This window comes from Salmo salar, chromosome ssa22, assembly GCF_905237065.1.
Source record: "Salmo salar chromosome ssa22, Ssal_v3.1, whole genome shotgun sequence".
NCBI classification, from domain to species: Eukaryota; Metazoa; Chordata; class Actinopteri; order Salmoniformes; family Salmonidae; genus Salmo; species Salmo salar.
This window is the reverse complement of record NC_059463.1, coordinates 33960429-33976508: the sequence shown is the minus strand read 5'-3', so window position 1 is coordinate 33976508 and position 16080 is coordinate 33960429. Positions and strand designations below refer to the sequence as shown.

The 16080-nt window shown below is 43.4% G+C and overlaps 1 protein-coding gene across 3 annotated transcripts; it reads left to right on the top strand.

The window, feature by feature from the left end:
• Positions 1-311: 311 nt before the first annotated feature.
• On the top strand, positions 312-15943 carry LOC106583286 (cyclin-dependent kinase 4). 3 transcript variants are annotated; one of them, XM_014167263.2, is made up of 8 exons: positions 323-401; positions 3748-3972; positions 6439-6574; positions 10417-10584; positions 11552-11661; positions 14801-14851; positions 15031-15166; positions 15453-15943. In XM_014167263.2, the coding sequence occupies exons 1-8, from the start codon at positions 391-393 to the stop codon at positions 15549-15551; spliced, it is 936 nt and encodes a 311-aa protein (XP_014022738.1). In that variant the 5' UTR covers positions 323-390; the 3' UTR covers positions 15552-15943. The 3 variants fall into 3 exon arrangements, with proteins under 3 accessions (XP_014022740.1, XP_014022738.1, XP_014022739.1); XM_014167264.2 differs by lacking the exon at positions 323-401 and adding an exon at positions 623-885; XM_014167265.2 differs by lacking the exon at positions 10417-10584 and having other exon boundaries at positions 312-401.
• The last annotated feature ends 137 nt before the right edge of the window (positions 15944-16080 follow it).

Below are 16080 nucleotides of genomic sequence, written 5' to 3'. Positions count from 1 at the left end.
GTTTTGTGTTTTTTTGTGGACCCTAGGAAGAGTAGCTGATGCTTCTGCAAAAGCTAATGGTTATCCAAAAAAATAAAATAAACAGATAGGGTTAGGGCAAGAATAGGGGTTAAGGTTAGGGTATGGACATCCCAAGATCACGGAGAGCACTAACCAAATGAATATACAGAATCATTTCAGTTGAATCACTCATTCTGAATACTTCCTTTGGAATGCATGGGGGTTTGGGCTCTCACAGCAAACCAGAGTAGTAGATGAGCCTAGCAACAGCAGTTCTCCGCCAATAGCAGCGCGATAAAGAGCTGGGAGGGGTTTGGTGCGCGGTCCTCATTCATCACTCACCGAGCTCTGCGCGCGCCGGGGCAGGCCTGAGTCACAAACTCTTCTTCAATGTTTCTAGTGTAAGTTGTCTAGGGAGGAAATAAACCAGGTAATGTTTTACATGAGAAAAAAAGTACAATCATTTGCATATCATAGAATTCAGTATTTATTAAAGATTCACTCTCTCATAACGTTTCTAAACATTTGAACATGTAGGCTAATTGGCAGATGTATCATACTACAGAACTACTTAGTGGGTGGCAAATTTATATGTTGCAAAACTGTCAGGATTATTTTGGGGGGGTAAATAGATGTTTGGCTCCGCCTTGTAAGGCGACAGGAAGCGCCTCCACTACCAAGTGATTTGCCAGTTTTAAGAAAAGTGAAGTAAGGCCGAAGTTAAATCGAAGGATTTGATCGAAGACATCCGAAAGTTTAGTGTGAAATCTATGTGCGACCTACCTCGAATGTGGTTTGATACTAAAGAACCAAGTGAAAAACATGTTTTCGTTCATGCACTAAATGTAGCAGTATAGCCAGTTAACGAAAACATCAAGAAACGTGGTAAGTAGCTTATTAGATCCAATTTAGTTAAAATACTGTTCACATCATCTTGTAAATACGTTTAAAAACCAGATGTCGCCAGTTGCAATGTATTCCAGCTAGTTTGGGGGAACTAGTGTCAGATCATAGGCCTGACCACACAAGTTCTGCACAACTTGCTGCATGGATTTCCTATTGCCTCTACAAATGTTTGCCATGCGAAAGAGAAGTGTTGAACCATGTTTTAACATCCAATATTTTTTGGCACGTCATAAACTGCGTTTAAGAGGTATTGTGGCATATCGATTCTGTGTTTACTGATTTTAATTAACAAAAAAGGAGTTATGGACGATTCACACGTTTCGGGGGGGGCTTTCGTTTTCCTGCCTTATGCCACAAGTTCTGTCCAATATTTTGCTAGCGTTACCAAATTTTGCTTGCTTAGAAGCTTATTTTGGTGATAAAATACTAGGACAACTACATATTACAGGTTGGTTATTACCATTGTATATGGACATAGGTAAATTAACAATGAAAGTTGTCCAACCTTTTGTTTTCTTGGGTAGAATATGGAGCCACATAAGGAAATATTTCAGATGTATTTGATGTACCATTGTTTGGACCATTTTAAATATAGAAAAAATACCAATTTGTTATATGTCCCTTCCTGGCATGTTGTTGATAATATACACCTGTCAACCAGGAGACTACCCATTGTATACTTGCTGGCTCTAGGAGTAGCTAAGGATGGCAACTTGGTAAAAACATTTAGGACTGGTTTCCCGGACCCAGATTAAGCCTAGACATTATATATGGAGAATCTCTATTGAAATAGTGTTTTAGTCCAGGACAAGGCTTAGTCATTGTCTGGGAAACTGGACCCCGTTTTACTACACACAAGGGAATTACCTTTGTTTGCAACAGAAGTTAAACAATTGCATACACCCAAATATTAGTAGTTTTACGGTAATTATATGGTGACTTACTCTTCTAGCATTTAGCATTCTTCCTTTCTTGTTTACATACTTTGTGCATACCAGGCAATGTACAGTATGCCGACTTATTGATCACAAGTTAATTTAGTTCTGCAGGCAGTATGGAATACATAGCGTCATGATAGTGGCATCATTCAGTCGTATGTCTGTCTCCGAGGCATGTCTTTTCACTCACCCTCACCCAGGGAGCCTGAGCAGTGTGGTTGAGGACAGGAATGTCTTGTTGACTGAACTCTTGTCTCATTGGATATCAGGTCAGATTCCAAACCCAGTCTCACACACTAGTGGTGCGCGGGTCAGCTGTTTGTTCACCCATCCGCAGCCGCCCGACTATAAGTGATCAAGTGAAAATCTGAGCCTGCACACAACCCTAACCCGCAAATATAGAAAATGCACTGTAGGTTACAGTCAAATTTGGCAGAACGATTTTTTGACAGTGTGTGCAACTTGTCTATATTTAGATACAGCTTCTCCGTTGTCATTATGTTATGTGTTGCCCTAGAATACTTAATAAACCCTTGAGCAACAGAATACTGTATTTAAAAAAAAATCTTTATTTAACTAGGCTAGTCAGTTAAGAACAAATTGTTATTTATAATGACGGTCTACACCGGCCAAATCCAGACGACGCTGGGCCAGTTGTGCCCCGCCCTATGGGACTCCCAATCACGGCCGGTTGTGATACAGCCTGGAATAGATCGCTAGAATGAATGGTTCGATCTAGTTGACGTCTGTAGAGTTTTCTGTCTTCTTTCGCGGAGCAAAGACATTTAGGGACTGGGGAGAAAATACAATAAAGATTTTCTGTGCAAACTGTCGGTTTGACTTGTTGTAAGGGAACAACGTGTTTCTGATGAGATTTCAGTTCGGCTTGGATGCATATTTTATGTGGTTGAAGTACTATCAGCTTTTATGATGAAGACAGCATCTCCACAGATGGCATCTAACTGAGCATTGCATTCTCTGAAGATGCAGAAAGAAATTAACCATAAATCTCCACTGCTGTTCCCAAGTCCAAATTTTGCCTACATTTTACTACAAGAAATGCTTAATTCTACAGGAGTTATTATTAAGGCAATGTGAGAGGTTATAGACCTACAGTCAGTGTCCAGATTTCAGTTTCCACTTAACCCATCTAAACAGTAGGCTACAGTTCCCTTGACGTGCCATAGGCCTAGTTCATGTCCTGTCTTGTGACTGTTGAATTTGTATAGCGCCTCACAATCATCAAACATAACATAGCCAGCACTGCTATCATCCTCTTACCACTTCACCAAATATTTTCTCAACATTACTTTTCTGGCACTCCCTTTTTCTTTATTTTCAACTCTCCTTTTGCTGCTTTTGTCTTATTGAGTTAAACTTTGACAATTATCTTTTTGCCTCTGTGGATTTATGTTAACTTTTTCTGCCCCTTCCCAAAAGCATTATTTGGTGTAGGCAATTTGGTGTGTTTACAATTAAGCCACAAAGTTTAGGCTTATGCACTATTACCAGATAGCCTAAAATAATGAAAGAAAAACCTCAATGTAGCCTATATGAATTGCACAAGAATTATACATTTGTGGATTTAAGGTATTGTTTCTCTTTATTCAACCCTTCAGCCACACAATAATGACCCTAAACCCGTCCACGAGTTATGAGTCAACCCGCGCATCACTAACACACACAATCTTTCTGACAGCCTCTTCCACTCTGGAATGCAGAGGTTACCCCAGCTAATGAGGTCCAGTGCTCTAGAAGGTGAAAGGTTGTTGGAGGGGTAATGAGCTGGACCTAAGACAGGTGGACCTCTATTTTGGAAAGCACGTGGCAGGGAGGGGACAGTGTCTTACTGTAGAAGGACATTGTAGTCATACCGTACCTATTTTCTCTTTCTGTCTGCCAGCCAGGCCATGGCCCAGGGCAGTGAGGTCCAGTACGAGCCGGTGGCAGAGATCGGAGGTGGTGCGTACGGGACGGTGTACAAAGCTCGGGACCTGGAGAGCGGGCAGTTTGTAGCTCTGAAGAGCGTTCGCGTCCAGACGGACCAAGATGGCCTCCCCATCTCCACAGTCAGAGAGGTGGCCCTGCTGAAGAGACTGGAGCAGTTTGACCATCCCAACGTGGTCAAGTTAGAACACATTCATTCATTGAACCTGTATTTAGAGTGATAGTTCACGCCAAAATCAAAGATTGTCAAATGTTTTCAGGCCAGGAAAGAGGTCTAGTTTGCAGATGAGTTCACGTTCCATGCAACTTTTGTGTAGATCTAGGTATAATCCTCAACCCCATTTGGAATGTAAAGAGACTTCTTTTGAGGTCTGAAAGCCAACACACCTACACACTAATAGGCCTATGAAGACCGATAAACACACATACTGGTTACATACTCTTGCTTTCAAAAGTCAGTAGATTCATGTACATTTTGGGGTAGGTGCAACATAAGAAAAAACTATTCTAAGTGTTTGAGTGAAAAAGTTTTAACTGGTGTCTCCAAGTGGCCACACCTCTCCAAACTGTGCACAGTTCCTTAGTCATTTCAATGCAAGAGCCTATAAGGAGTTTTTTTTATAGCTCTCCTAGCTTTGCCATGGAGGAACTGAGGCAAGCACACTATTTGTTTGGAACACAGTCCTGCGTCCCCACCATCACACTCTTTATGCAATCCAAAATCGTTCTATTATAATTTGCAATCTGGGTCAGCTGGGCATCATTTGAAAGCTAGTCATTTTGGCAAGAAGCTAAGTTATAAAATACGATCTTAGGCTTTCAAAAGGCACTTCAGACAAACAAATTGTAATTTTGGTGCGCGTAGAATGGAGTCATGAGTGCATTCAAGTGTGGGTTCTGAGGCAAATTTTCTTCACAATACGATAAACAGGTTCATTCATTTTAGGACGACCCAGGGTATGACAAGTCATTCTTGTAACTGTACATCGGAAATGTTGATACTGTAAAGCGATCATAAACATTGATGCTGTAAATTACATGAGTTTTCAAATATGGAAATGTGAAGTGCACATTTGGACTGTGTGGTTTGCTTGTATGACAAAGCAGAATTTATTATAATCATGTCTCATTTTTCAGAACACATCGACGCCTATCGATTTGTAGCATTGTAGATTTGTAGACAACAAAAAATGTGCAAAAGTAGCCCAATTAGCATGAGGGATAGGAGCTAATTTTTGTTGCGATTGGTACACACGTTTAGAACGGTTGTCAGTTGAATACCATACAGCACTGTAAAGTGAAGAGCCTGGGCTCTGACGTCATATATAGTATGTTACTGTACAGCTACAGGGTTCCAATTTAGGTGCTTATCAGTGACCAAATCTGCCATTTTCAACCTGTATATGGTATGATGGGCTGCAAGTGGAAAGGGCTACCCTTTTAGGATTGATAATTATACAGTGTCACACCAGGATTAACTGACAAAACCACAGTCTCACTTTCAACAAGCAAATTGTTGCAGTAAAAAGTGAATGAATGGGCCTCCCAAGTGGCGTAGCGGTCTATGACACTGCATTGCCTGAGGTGTCACTACAGACCTGGGTTCGATCCTAGGCTGTGTTGCAGCCGGCCGCGACCGGGGGAGATCCATGAGGAGGTGCACAATTGGCCCAGCGTTAGGGGAGGGTTTGGCCGGCCGGGATGTCCTTGTCCCATCACGCTCCAGCGACTCGTGGGGGGCCGGGCGAATGCACGCTGACACGGTTGCAAGCGTTACGGTGTTTCCTCCGACACATTGGTGCAGCTGGCTTCTGGGTTAAGTGAGCAGTGTGTCAAGAAGCAGTGCGGCTTGGCAGGGTCATCTTTTGGAGGACGCATGGCTCTCGACCTTCGCCTCTCCCGAGTCTGTACGGGAGTTGCAGCGGTGGGACAATACTGTAACTACTAATTGGATATCATGAAAAAGAGAAAAAAAAAAGTACATTAAAAAGGGAATGAATGCCATAAAGTAATCAACACACCCATACACGTAAATTGTTCCTCTCCACCAATAGCGCCTTTGAACTGCATAAACATGCACAAACACATTAACACAGACACAAACGCTCTCAATCACACAGTCAGTGTTGGTTTTGTTGTGACTTGTAGCCTGAGACTTCAGTTTTGACCTGATCACCTGTATCTCTACAACCCTCCGCCCATATAGCCACAGAACTGGGTAATGCTTAAAGACTGACTGGTATGTTTTGATAAGCAGGTTCTATAAATGTTATTAGCTAGCGATGGACTCACCATGGCATGCCTCTCATTCAGATTATGATGAATGACCATAAACTTGTCTGTGACTGTGTATTAAGAGCAATCCCACACATGGTATGTGTGCTGCTGTCAGGTGCTTGGATTTATCCTGCTCCACAGTAATGACTAATCTCTGAGAAGGCATGGCAGCCGAAATGTTACCTGAACTGTAGTGCAGGTTAAATTAAAGCCCTTGAGAGCAGCACATACAATGGGCTTTCTCTCTATTGAGTGTTGTGGATGGCCCAGCACTAGTGTGAAAGTTAGGGATGTGTGCATACCACTCACACACTGTATGTGTACACTGGCTCATGGATGTGTGTGTGTTCTGTGTTTGTGTGTACATCAGGCTCATGGACGTATGTGCCACCCTGAGGACGGATCAGGAGACTAAAGTCACCCTGGTGTTTGAGCACGTGGACCAGGACCTTAAGACCTACCTAGAGAAGGCCCCTGCCCCAGGACTGCCCCCCAGCCGCATCCAAGTAAGAAGCCCCCTCAGTTCCCCGTAAACCATGTAAAATATAGCCTATTAGGTCCCCGTAAAACCATGTTAAATACACTACATGACCAAAAGGAAAGGGCCTTCCCCAAACTAGAAAGTTGGAAGCACAGAATTTTCTAGAATGTCATTGTATGCTGTAGCGTTAAGATTTACCTTTACTGGAACTAAGGGGCCTTGCCCGAACCATGAAAAACAGACCCAGTCCATTATTCCTCCTCCACCAAACTTTACAGTTGGCACTATGCATTCGGGCAGGTAGCATTCTCCTGGCATCCGCCAAACCCAAATTTGTCCGTCGGACTGCCAGATGGTGAAGCGTGGTTCATCACTCCAGAGAACGCGTTTCCACTGCTCCAGAGTCCAATGGTGGCGAGCTTTACACCACTCCAGCCGACGCTTGGCATTGCGCATGGTGATCTTAGGCTTTTGTGCGGCTGCTTGGCCATGGAAACCCATTTCATGAAGTTCCCGATGAACATTTATTGTACTGATGTTGCTTCCAGAGGCAGTTTGGAACTCGGTAGTAAATGTTGCAACCAAGGATATGTTTTTTTACGCGCTACGCACTTCATCACTCACCGGTCCCGTTTGGTGAGCTTGTGTAGCCTTCCACTGCTCCTGGACGTTTCCACTTTAAAATAACAGCACTTACAGTTGACCTGGGCAGAAATTTGATGAACTGACTTGTTGGAAAGGTATGCCAAGTTGGAAGTCACTGGGCTTTTCAGTAAGGCCATTGTACTGCCAATGTTTGTCAATGGAGATTGCAGGGCTGTGTGCTCGATTTTATACACCTGTCAGCAACGGGTGTGGCTGAAATAGTGGAATCCACTATTTTGAAGAGGTGTCCACATACTTTTGTATATATAGTGTATAACATATTAGGTCATGTAAACCATGTTAAAGAGGTAGTCCACCCAAAACTATACACTTGCATGATCTTCCACCTACTTTGGCTGTAGTCAGTTGACCAAGACTGTCCCTGCTCTTTGCCTCCACACACCTGCAGTGTTTGGTGATCAGAAGGGTTTGGATAGCAGTACTAAACCTCCAATAGTTGAAGTAGAACTTCCGCCACATTGCTTTTACTATGGAGTCTACCGAAGCGGTGGGGTCTAGGGGACAGGGCCAGGGACTGAAATGGAACCAGGCCTAGGGCTGTACAGTGACCATTTTACCGACAGTCACGAGTCATGACCGCTGTCAAATTCCAATTCACGTTAACTAGGCTTCTCCAAGCTCTGATGCTGCTGATGGTCATTAGTAGCCTACCAAACTTGCTAACTGCCTGGAACTCAGCACTCTATTGTTCCTCTAATCACTCTGACATCAATGAAAATGTGGTCGAAAATCAAATCAAACACTTTGAGAGCCCATGAGCCTATATTGTGCAATGTTTCTATAGGCTATGGAAATGCGTGCGAAACGAGTTTTGATGGCCTTTATTAAAATTAGGAGGATCCCATCAGCTTTCTATGGGCTCGGCCTACTATATTTATTTCTCAACTTTCCTAATATTAAGCACATTGCTTTACTTTAAAACAGGAGTATAGCCTATCTGGCTGGCATGAAAACGAACCACAGGAAAAGCGTCCTCCATTTGCTATTTAAGTGCATAGATGACATGTATTTTTTCCCGCTGCCCTTGTTCCGAGACAGGTACATGATAATGGTAAACAAATTTCACACATATATTATTTAGTATATGTAAAGAAAATATTTAATCAACAATAGGCTAATATTGTCACTCAACAGACTATCACTTGTGAATGATGCCCAGCTTGTGTGCTGTAAGGCAAAAAATGGGGCATGCCTTTTTTTGCGACTTTTTCAAACCATAGTCCCACACTTCATGTAGCCTAGCCCATAGGCCTGTATGTTTTGATAAGGTTTGTATCACAACTAAAGTGGCCAAATAACTACTTAAAACTAAGCACATTAATCCACTTTACAACCAGTGTAGAATCTAACTGGCATACGTAGGCGGCGGCGGGTGAGTTTCAAGTTTCGGGAAGAACATTTTTATCATAAAAATGCACCTTTATAATAAAGCATTCCATGCATAATCGCATTTGCGATCACTTTTGATAATGGTGTTTTCCCGCTAATTGATGGAATTTTGGAACATAGCCTACTGCCGTGTTCGCAAAGAAGAAATAGCCTATTAGTTTATCAACATTTTAAGATGAACGTTCTGATCTGTTGCATCAGCCTCATTGCTTTGAAAAGTTTTTTGATGTGAGTGGTTGTATTAATTTGGGATCAATTGCATCCCAGAACTGTCCCAGACTATGTTTGGAATATGTATTTCTCGCACAGAAGGACAAGCTGATCAATAGAATAGGTCAACCTTTGTACTATGGGGGTTAGTAGATTGACATAGGCTAGTGGTTTTGCTGTTCGTTAGGCCTACTCATCTTGTTGGCTGACGAAAGGGAAATGTGAACAGTTCTTCTAACATCTCGGAATTTGATAAGAAGGAAGCGTGCAGTTGCATCCCTGATGTATGTCTTCACTTGCCTACTTCGGAGCTGAGATAGATGCCTGTGAGAAGAACCCGATCACGTGACAGGCATTGGCTAATTATAATTGCGATATCAGAGAGAGCCATTTATTTGAGTGAGAGGTGCTTCGGAACACTCAGCCGGGAGAAGGGAATAAAAATTATTATATTCAGCCCAAGGGCACAACGGCCACTGGTCGCAAAAGGCATGGATTTTTTAGGGGTCATTACAGCCACACTAGGGGGATGCCGCCAGGAAATTCGAGGCATTGTCAAGTGCTTTTCAAATTGTGAAAGATCGACTGATGAAGTGTGTGCAGCCTGTGCAAGAAAAAAAAGCAGAGCTCATGCCTTTCATGAAACTTTTTTCAAATCATCATAAAATGCAGCCAACAAAAGTTGCATAAATAACTCTAAATTTAGCATATAGGGGGACCTGTTTCTTAACTGCTCAACACAGAATAGCTTCATGTGGCACTCCCTCAGAAATTGTTTGGAGAAAACATCCTTTCTATCTTATTCAGCAATATTCAATTGTATTCTTCATACTGTAAAATAATGCAACGGAATTCTAAGCAAATCTTGTCTGCTAAATGAACTAGTGTAGCCCACAGCCATAGGGCTCCCGAGTGGCGCAGCGGTCTAAGGCACTGCATCTCAGTGCTAGAGGCATCACTACAGACACCCTGGTTCAAACCAGGCTGTATCACAACCGGCCGTGATTGGGAGTCCCATCCATAGGGCGGCGCACAATTGGCCCAGCGTTGTCTGGGTTTGGCCGGTGTAGGCCGTCATTGTAAATAAGAACTTGTTCTTAACTGACTTGCCTAGTTAAATAAAAAAATTGGCATAGCCAGATCAGGGCCTAACATAAGGACAACTCAGAGTATGCTATTCTGTTCTTCTGAAATAGACTACATTTTCTTCATATCATGTTTCTTTAGACCCGTCTAAAATATGTAATGGATTTATTGTGATGGTGTAGGCTATATTACATGGATTTATTTGACTTTTTAAAATGTAGATGTTCCAAAGGTCTGCATCAGTGGCTGGTACGCTATGCGTGGAAGCTAGGAGATGCTAAATGTGTTTGTTATTTAACAGTCAGTTACCATGAGACCGGCAGTTATTTGCTTGACAATCACCGGCTGACAGAATTTCATGACCGCCACAGCCCTAACCAGGCCTGTTTGCACACAGGACCAGCTGTACAGTCAGTATAGGTTTCCCTCTCATTCTACCTGGCTGGATGTGATGGAAGACCGTTGAGTGGGTCGAGCATGGTACGCAGGTTAAATGTGTCCCCCTGTGTGTGTTAGGACCTGATGCGTCAGTTGCTGTGTGGCCTGGCGTTCCTCCACTCGAACCGCGTGGTGCACCGGGACCTGAAGCCAGAGAACATCCTGGTCACCAGCCGTGGTCAGGTGAAGCTGGCCGACTTTGGACTGGCAAGGATCTACAGCTACCACATGGCCCTCACTCCTGTGGTAGGAAGACACACACTATGGTTGAGGATTGAAGGGGTCTCGCTGCATTCACCATAATGCTTACTTATGCTTTACACTTGGTATAAATATTCATATGCATTCATACTTCTCTCTCATCCTACTCATATCAGATGAAATGCATTTTTTTTTCTCGGGGCATCTCTTGGAACTGTGGGGGGGGTCTTGGAGGGCTGGCGGCCCTCCAGATGACTAATGTGCTGATGGATCGCTGGTTCGGGTCCCCGTTTTTGACCTTGTGGGAGATCTGTCGACGTGCCCTTGAGCAGGGCATTGACCCTGATTGCTTCTTTCTGTGTGTCGCTCTGGATGGGAGTCTGTTAGATGACTAATGTGATGTAGTTGTTGAGCGGCTTCACTGCAAGTATATTGTATGTTTTTAAATATTCAATAACAAAAATTAATTTGTCACATGCCGAATACAAGAGGTGTAGACTTTACCGTGAAATGCTTACTTATGAGCCCTTTCCCAACAATGCAGAGTTAGACAGTATTTTGGTGTGTGCAAAAAATAAAAGGATATAATAGCACAAAAAATAACGAGGCTATATACAAAGAGTATAAGTACTGATTCAATGTGCAGGGGAGGTAGTTGTGGTAATCTGTACATGTAGGTAGGGGTAAAAGTGTCTAGGCAATAAGGATAGACAAACAGGATGAATCCCTGAACAAATTCCAGTCTTTGCTAGCGAAACAGTCCTGTAGCTTAGCATCCGTTTCATCGCACCACTTCCGTATTGAGCGCGTCACTGGTACTTCCTGTTTGAGTTTTTGCTTTTAAGCAGGAATCAGGAGGATAGACTTATGGTCAGATTTGCCTAATTGCACAGGTGACATGCTGGTAGAAATTTGGTATGGCGGATTTCAGTTTTCATGCATTTAAAATTAATATGCATTCATAATACTACCAACTGCCCCCCTTGATGTCTCTCTCCTCCACGACTCTCAGGTGGTGACTCTGTGGTACAGGCCTCCTGAGGTCTTGCTCCAGTCCACCTATGCCACGCCTGTGGACATCTGGAGCACGGGCTGCATCTTTGCTGAGATGTTCCGACGCAAGTGAGTGGTCAGGGCTTGTGAAGGCTTATTTGATGTACTGGGAAATACCTGCATTTATCTTTTGAGACTCTTAATCTAATGTACAATAAGTGTTCAAAACATTAAGAACACCTTCCTAATATTGAGTTGAACCCCCCCTTTGACCTCAGAACAGACTCAATTGGTCGGAGCATGGAGCGTGTCGAAAGCGTTCCACAGGGATGCTGGTCCATGTTGACTCCAATGCGTCCCAGTTATATCAAATTGGCTGGATGTCATTGGGGTGGTGGACCATGCTTGATACACACAGGAAACTGTTGAGTGTGAAAAACCCAGCAGCGTTACAGTTATTGACACAAACCGGTGTGCCTGGCACCTACTACCAAAGGCACTTAAATCTTTTGTCTTGCCCATTCACCCGAAGAATGGCGAACATGCACAATCCATGTCTCAATTGTTTAACCTGTCTCCTCCCCCTCATCTACACTGATTTGAAGTAGATTTAACAAGTGACATCAATAGGGATCATAGCTTTCACCTGGTCAGTCTGTCATGGAAAGAGCAGGTGTTCTTAATGTTTAGTACACTCAGTGTATATGTAAGTAGCTATATACACATCCGATATTTATATTTTGTTTGTAGTTGACATTTTTATACTATTTTTAATTGTTTTACCCCTTTTTCTCCCCAATTTCGTGGTATCCAATTGGTAGTTAGTCTTGTCCCGTCGCTACAACTTCCGTACGGAGAGGCGAAGGTTGAGAGCCGTGCGTCCTCCGAAACAACCCAGCCAATCCGCACTGCTTCTTGACACAATGCCCACTTAACCAGGAAGCCAGCCGCACCAATTGTGTCGGAGGAAACACTGTACACCTGGCGACCGTGTCAGCGTGCATTGCGCCCAGCTCGCCACAGGAGTCGCTAGTGCGCGTTGGGACAAGAACATCCCTGCCGGCCAAACCCTCCCCTAACCAGGACGACGCTAGGCAAATTGTGCGCCGCCTCATCGATCTCCCGGTCGCGGCCAGCTGTGACAGAGCCTGGACTTGAACCAGGATCCCTCATGGCTAATCAAATCAAATTGTATTTGTCACATGCGCCGAATACAACAGGTGTAGACCTTACAGTTAAACGCTTACTTAAAAGCCCTTAACCAACAATGCTTGATTAGAAAATAAAAGTAACATAATTAAACAGCAGCAGTAAAATAATACGCGAGGCTATATAAAGAGGGTACCAGTCCAGAGTCAATGTACGGTTACTGGCCCAACGCTCTAACCACTAGGGTACCCACCACCCCTTACCTGCAGCCCTTTTGTCCAGGTGGGAAAGGGCAGTGTTGAGTGCAATAGGGATTGCATCATCTGTGGATCTGTTGGTGCGGTATACAAATTGGAGTGGGTCTAGAGTTTCTGGGATAATGGTGTTGTGAGCATGACCAGCCTTTCAAAGCACTTCATGGCTACAGACGTGAGTGCTACGGGTCGGTAGTAATTTAGGCAGGTTACCTTCGCTTTCTTGGGCACAGGGACTATAGGTGGTGTAGTACGATTCGATCTTAGTCCTGTATTGACACTTTGCCTGCTTGATGGTTCGTCGGAGGTCATAGCGGGATTTCTTAGGCTTCCGGGTTAGAGTCCCGCTCATTGAAAGCGGCAGCTCTAGCCTTTAGCTCAGTGCGGATGTTGCCTGTAATCCATGGCTTCTGGTTGGGGTATGAATGTAGGGTCACTGTGAGGATGACGTCAGATGCACTTATTGATGAAGCCAGTGACTGTTGTGGTGTACTCCTCAATGCCATCAGAAGAATTCCGGAACACATTCCAGTCTGTGCTAGTAAAACAGTCCTGTAGTTTATAGTCTGCTTCATCTGACCACTTTCTTATTGACCGAGTCACTGGTGCTTCCTGCTTTAGTTTGTGCTTGACAGCAGAAATCAGGAGGATAGAATTATGGTCAGATTTGTCAAATGAAGGGAGAGCTTTGTACGCGTCTCTGCGTGTGGAGTAAAGGTGGTCTAGCACTGCGCCACTCGGGAGTCCCTTAATCTGATATTCTAACAAGATTCCCATTGGATTAATCGATAATATTCCACCTAGCAAAGTTAACACTCATGGCCAGATTACCGAACAGGCACCCAGAGCACATGCCCCGGGGCCCCCAGATAGCATATGATAGCAAAAATGTGTAGAATTGCAGGAAATTGGACCAATTCTACACATTTTTGCTATCATATGCTATCTGGGGGCCCGTTGGAGATCGGGGGCCCTAGATGCTATGCCATGGTTGGCCTTAGTTTGAAGATGTAATCCGGAAACGGGTGTTTTCTCCATCTCTTTAGCTATCATACTCTAATTCCACTGATTTCAAACTCTATCCTCCAGAAAGTGGAGATCAACACTTATGCAGCTCCACTACATGATACATTTAAAAAAAAGCTATAATCGACAGGATTACCAACACAGACTGACCAGCTCAATTAGACAGAAGCCTTCTATATGGCAGACCAATCTGAATTCCTCTCTCGGCATGTCCAGCCCACTCATTATCTCAGCCAATCATAGTTAGTGGGAAGGTTGCTGTCTTTTTCTGTGGCTTAACCAACTAGGCTCGTAATTTAACAATTGTATTCGTATTAACAAATGGCATACAAGTTTGTTATTAAGGCACATGAAAGTTCACGTGTTCCAGAAGGCATTTCTGCCAAAAACACATTTAGATGTTTTTTTAAAAATACGTTTTTGTTCAAATGGCTCTCCTGTGAAGTAGTGACCCACGTCATATGCCTAGTTTCCTGAAACGAGTCACATATGGAGCAAGACAAATCCAATTTGTTTCTGGATGTTGTGTGACCGAGCACTCATTTCTGTGATTATGCTGCCACCATGTAGTCAAATGGCAGTATAGCAGACTACTGCTGTGGCACTCAGGGATTCTTCTCTTATCATTATGGCCCCACACTAACGACCAGGCCACACCAGTCTACACAGAAGGGTCAGGCCCTGTAAGCCAGGCCCTGTAATCTCCCACAGACATGGCCATAGGTCGGAACAATAAAATGGGGGCATTTGGGGGCATATAGACAGACGGTACTGCTTGTTTCACAGCTGGGGAAATTGGCCAACAGCACTTTAACCCAAATCCAAACTCTCTCATGTAGACCATTGTTCTGTGGAGACTCTGAAGTGGACCAACTGGGAAAGATATTCAAGTGAGTATGGGCTGGAATCTCCTTGGTTGTATCCCAAATGGCACCCTATATAGTGCACTTCTTTTGACAAGTGCCATTTGGGACGTAACCCTCTTGTCACTTTGGATCAGTCTTCTGTCAATTCTTTCTGAAACTCTTGTCTGACTGGCTGGCTTGAACCTTCCTGTCTGCCATTCCAGTGTGATTGGCCTGCCACCTGAGGAGGAGTGGCCTGCTGATGTCACCCTCTCACGACACAACTTCAGTCCTATCAGCCCCCGCCCAATCACCGACTACGCTCCAGAGATCAATAAACAGGGGACAGAGTTGCTGCTGGTGAGACTTCTTGGTTTTCTAACCAGCTGTGGGGGGTATTCGGTTTGGTGAAAATAAACGTTTTGGTAGCGTTTAAATGCAGAATTGTATAAGCCGGTCCAGGATCCACATGGGTTAGTGTGAATTCTGGCCAAAAGTGTATTTTTTTTATTAACCAGACCAATGCTTGTAAAAGCTATGATTAACGAAATAAAGTTATGACGGTATACAAGATAGGACAAACCCTACTTGTAATTGTCTTACTTGATTCACATTTGTAAACTCAAGTGTTCTGTTTTTCCTACAGAAAATGCTAACTTTTGACCCTCTAAGAAGAATCTCTGCACTGAATGCTCTAGAACATCCTTACTTCCAGGAGAATGAGGAGGAAGTGACAAATGGTTGAAATGCAGTTAATGACATTTGTGTAATTGTCATTCAGTGCATTTCAGGCCAGGTTCCTGTTGTGGGTCCTTTTTTTATCTTACTACACACCCAGTGGACCACCTGGAGAATGTAAGGAGAGAAGTGGGGTTTTAGGACCAATATGGATATGAACCTGAAGAGGGATTGACTCGTTCATTCCCCAAGTGAAATGTGCACCCATACATGCAACACGGAATAACTGTCCTGAGTCATTATTATAGCTTAATGTATTTTTGTAAATTCACACATGAACACAGTAGCTAAGTGGCATTTGTTGAACAGGTTTACAGGCCAAATGTATTTTTCTGTACCAAGCATCCCTCCCAATGTATCAGTGTTGCAAAGACTAATAAAGCTGCTCCAATCAACTAACAGGCATTTCTAACTGTACATTTTATATTCAATGTTAATGGAAAATGCATTTTCTATCCCTTGTTTTCAATTTCTAGGTTAATTCAGTGTGTTAATGTCTTGTTTGTTTCTTTAATCTGAAATGACTTCAGATTATC

Bases quoted from the DNA above. Each gene is read 5' to 3' on its own strand.
- LOC106583286 (XM_014167263.2), top strand. The intron at 3,973-6,438 runs GTTAGAACACAT...TGTGTACATCAG, and splicing joins GACCATCCCAACGTGGTCAA to GCTCATGGACGTATGTGCCA. The intron at 11,662-14,800 runs GTGAGTGGTCAG...TCTCTCATGTAG, and splicing joins GCTGAGATGTTCCGACGCAA to ACCATTGTTCTGTGGAGACT.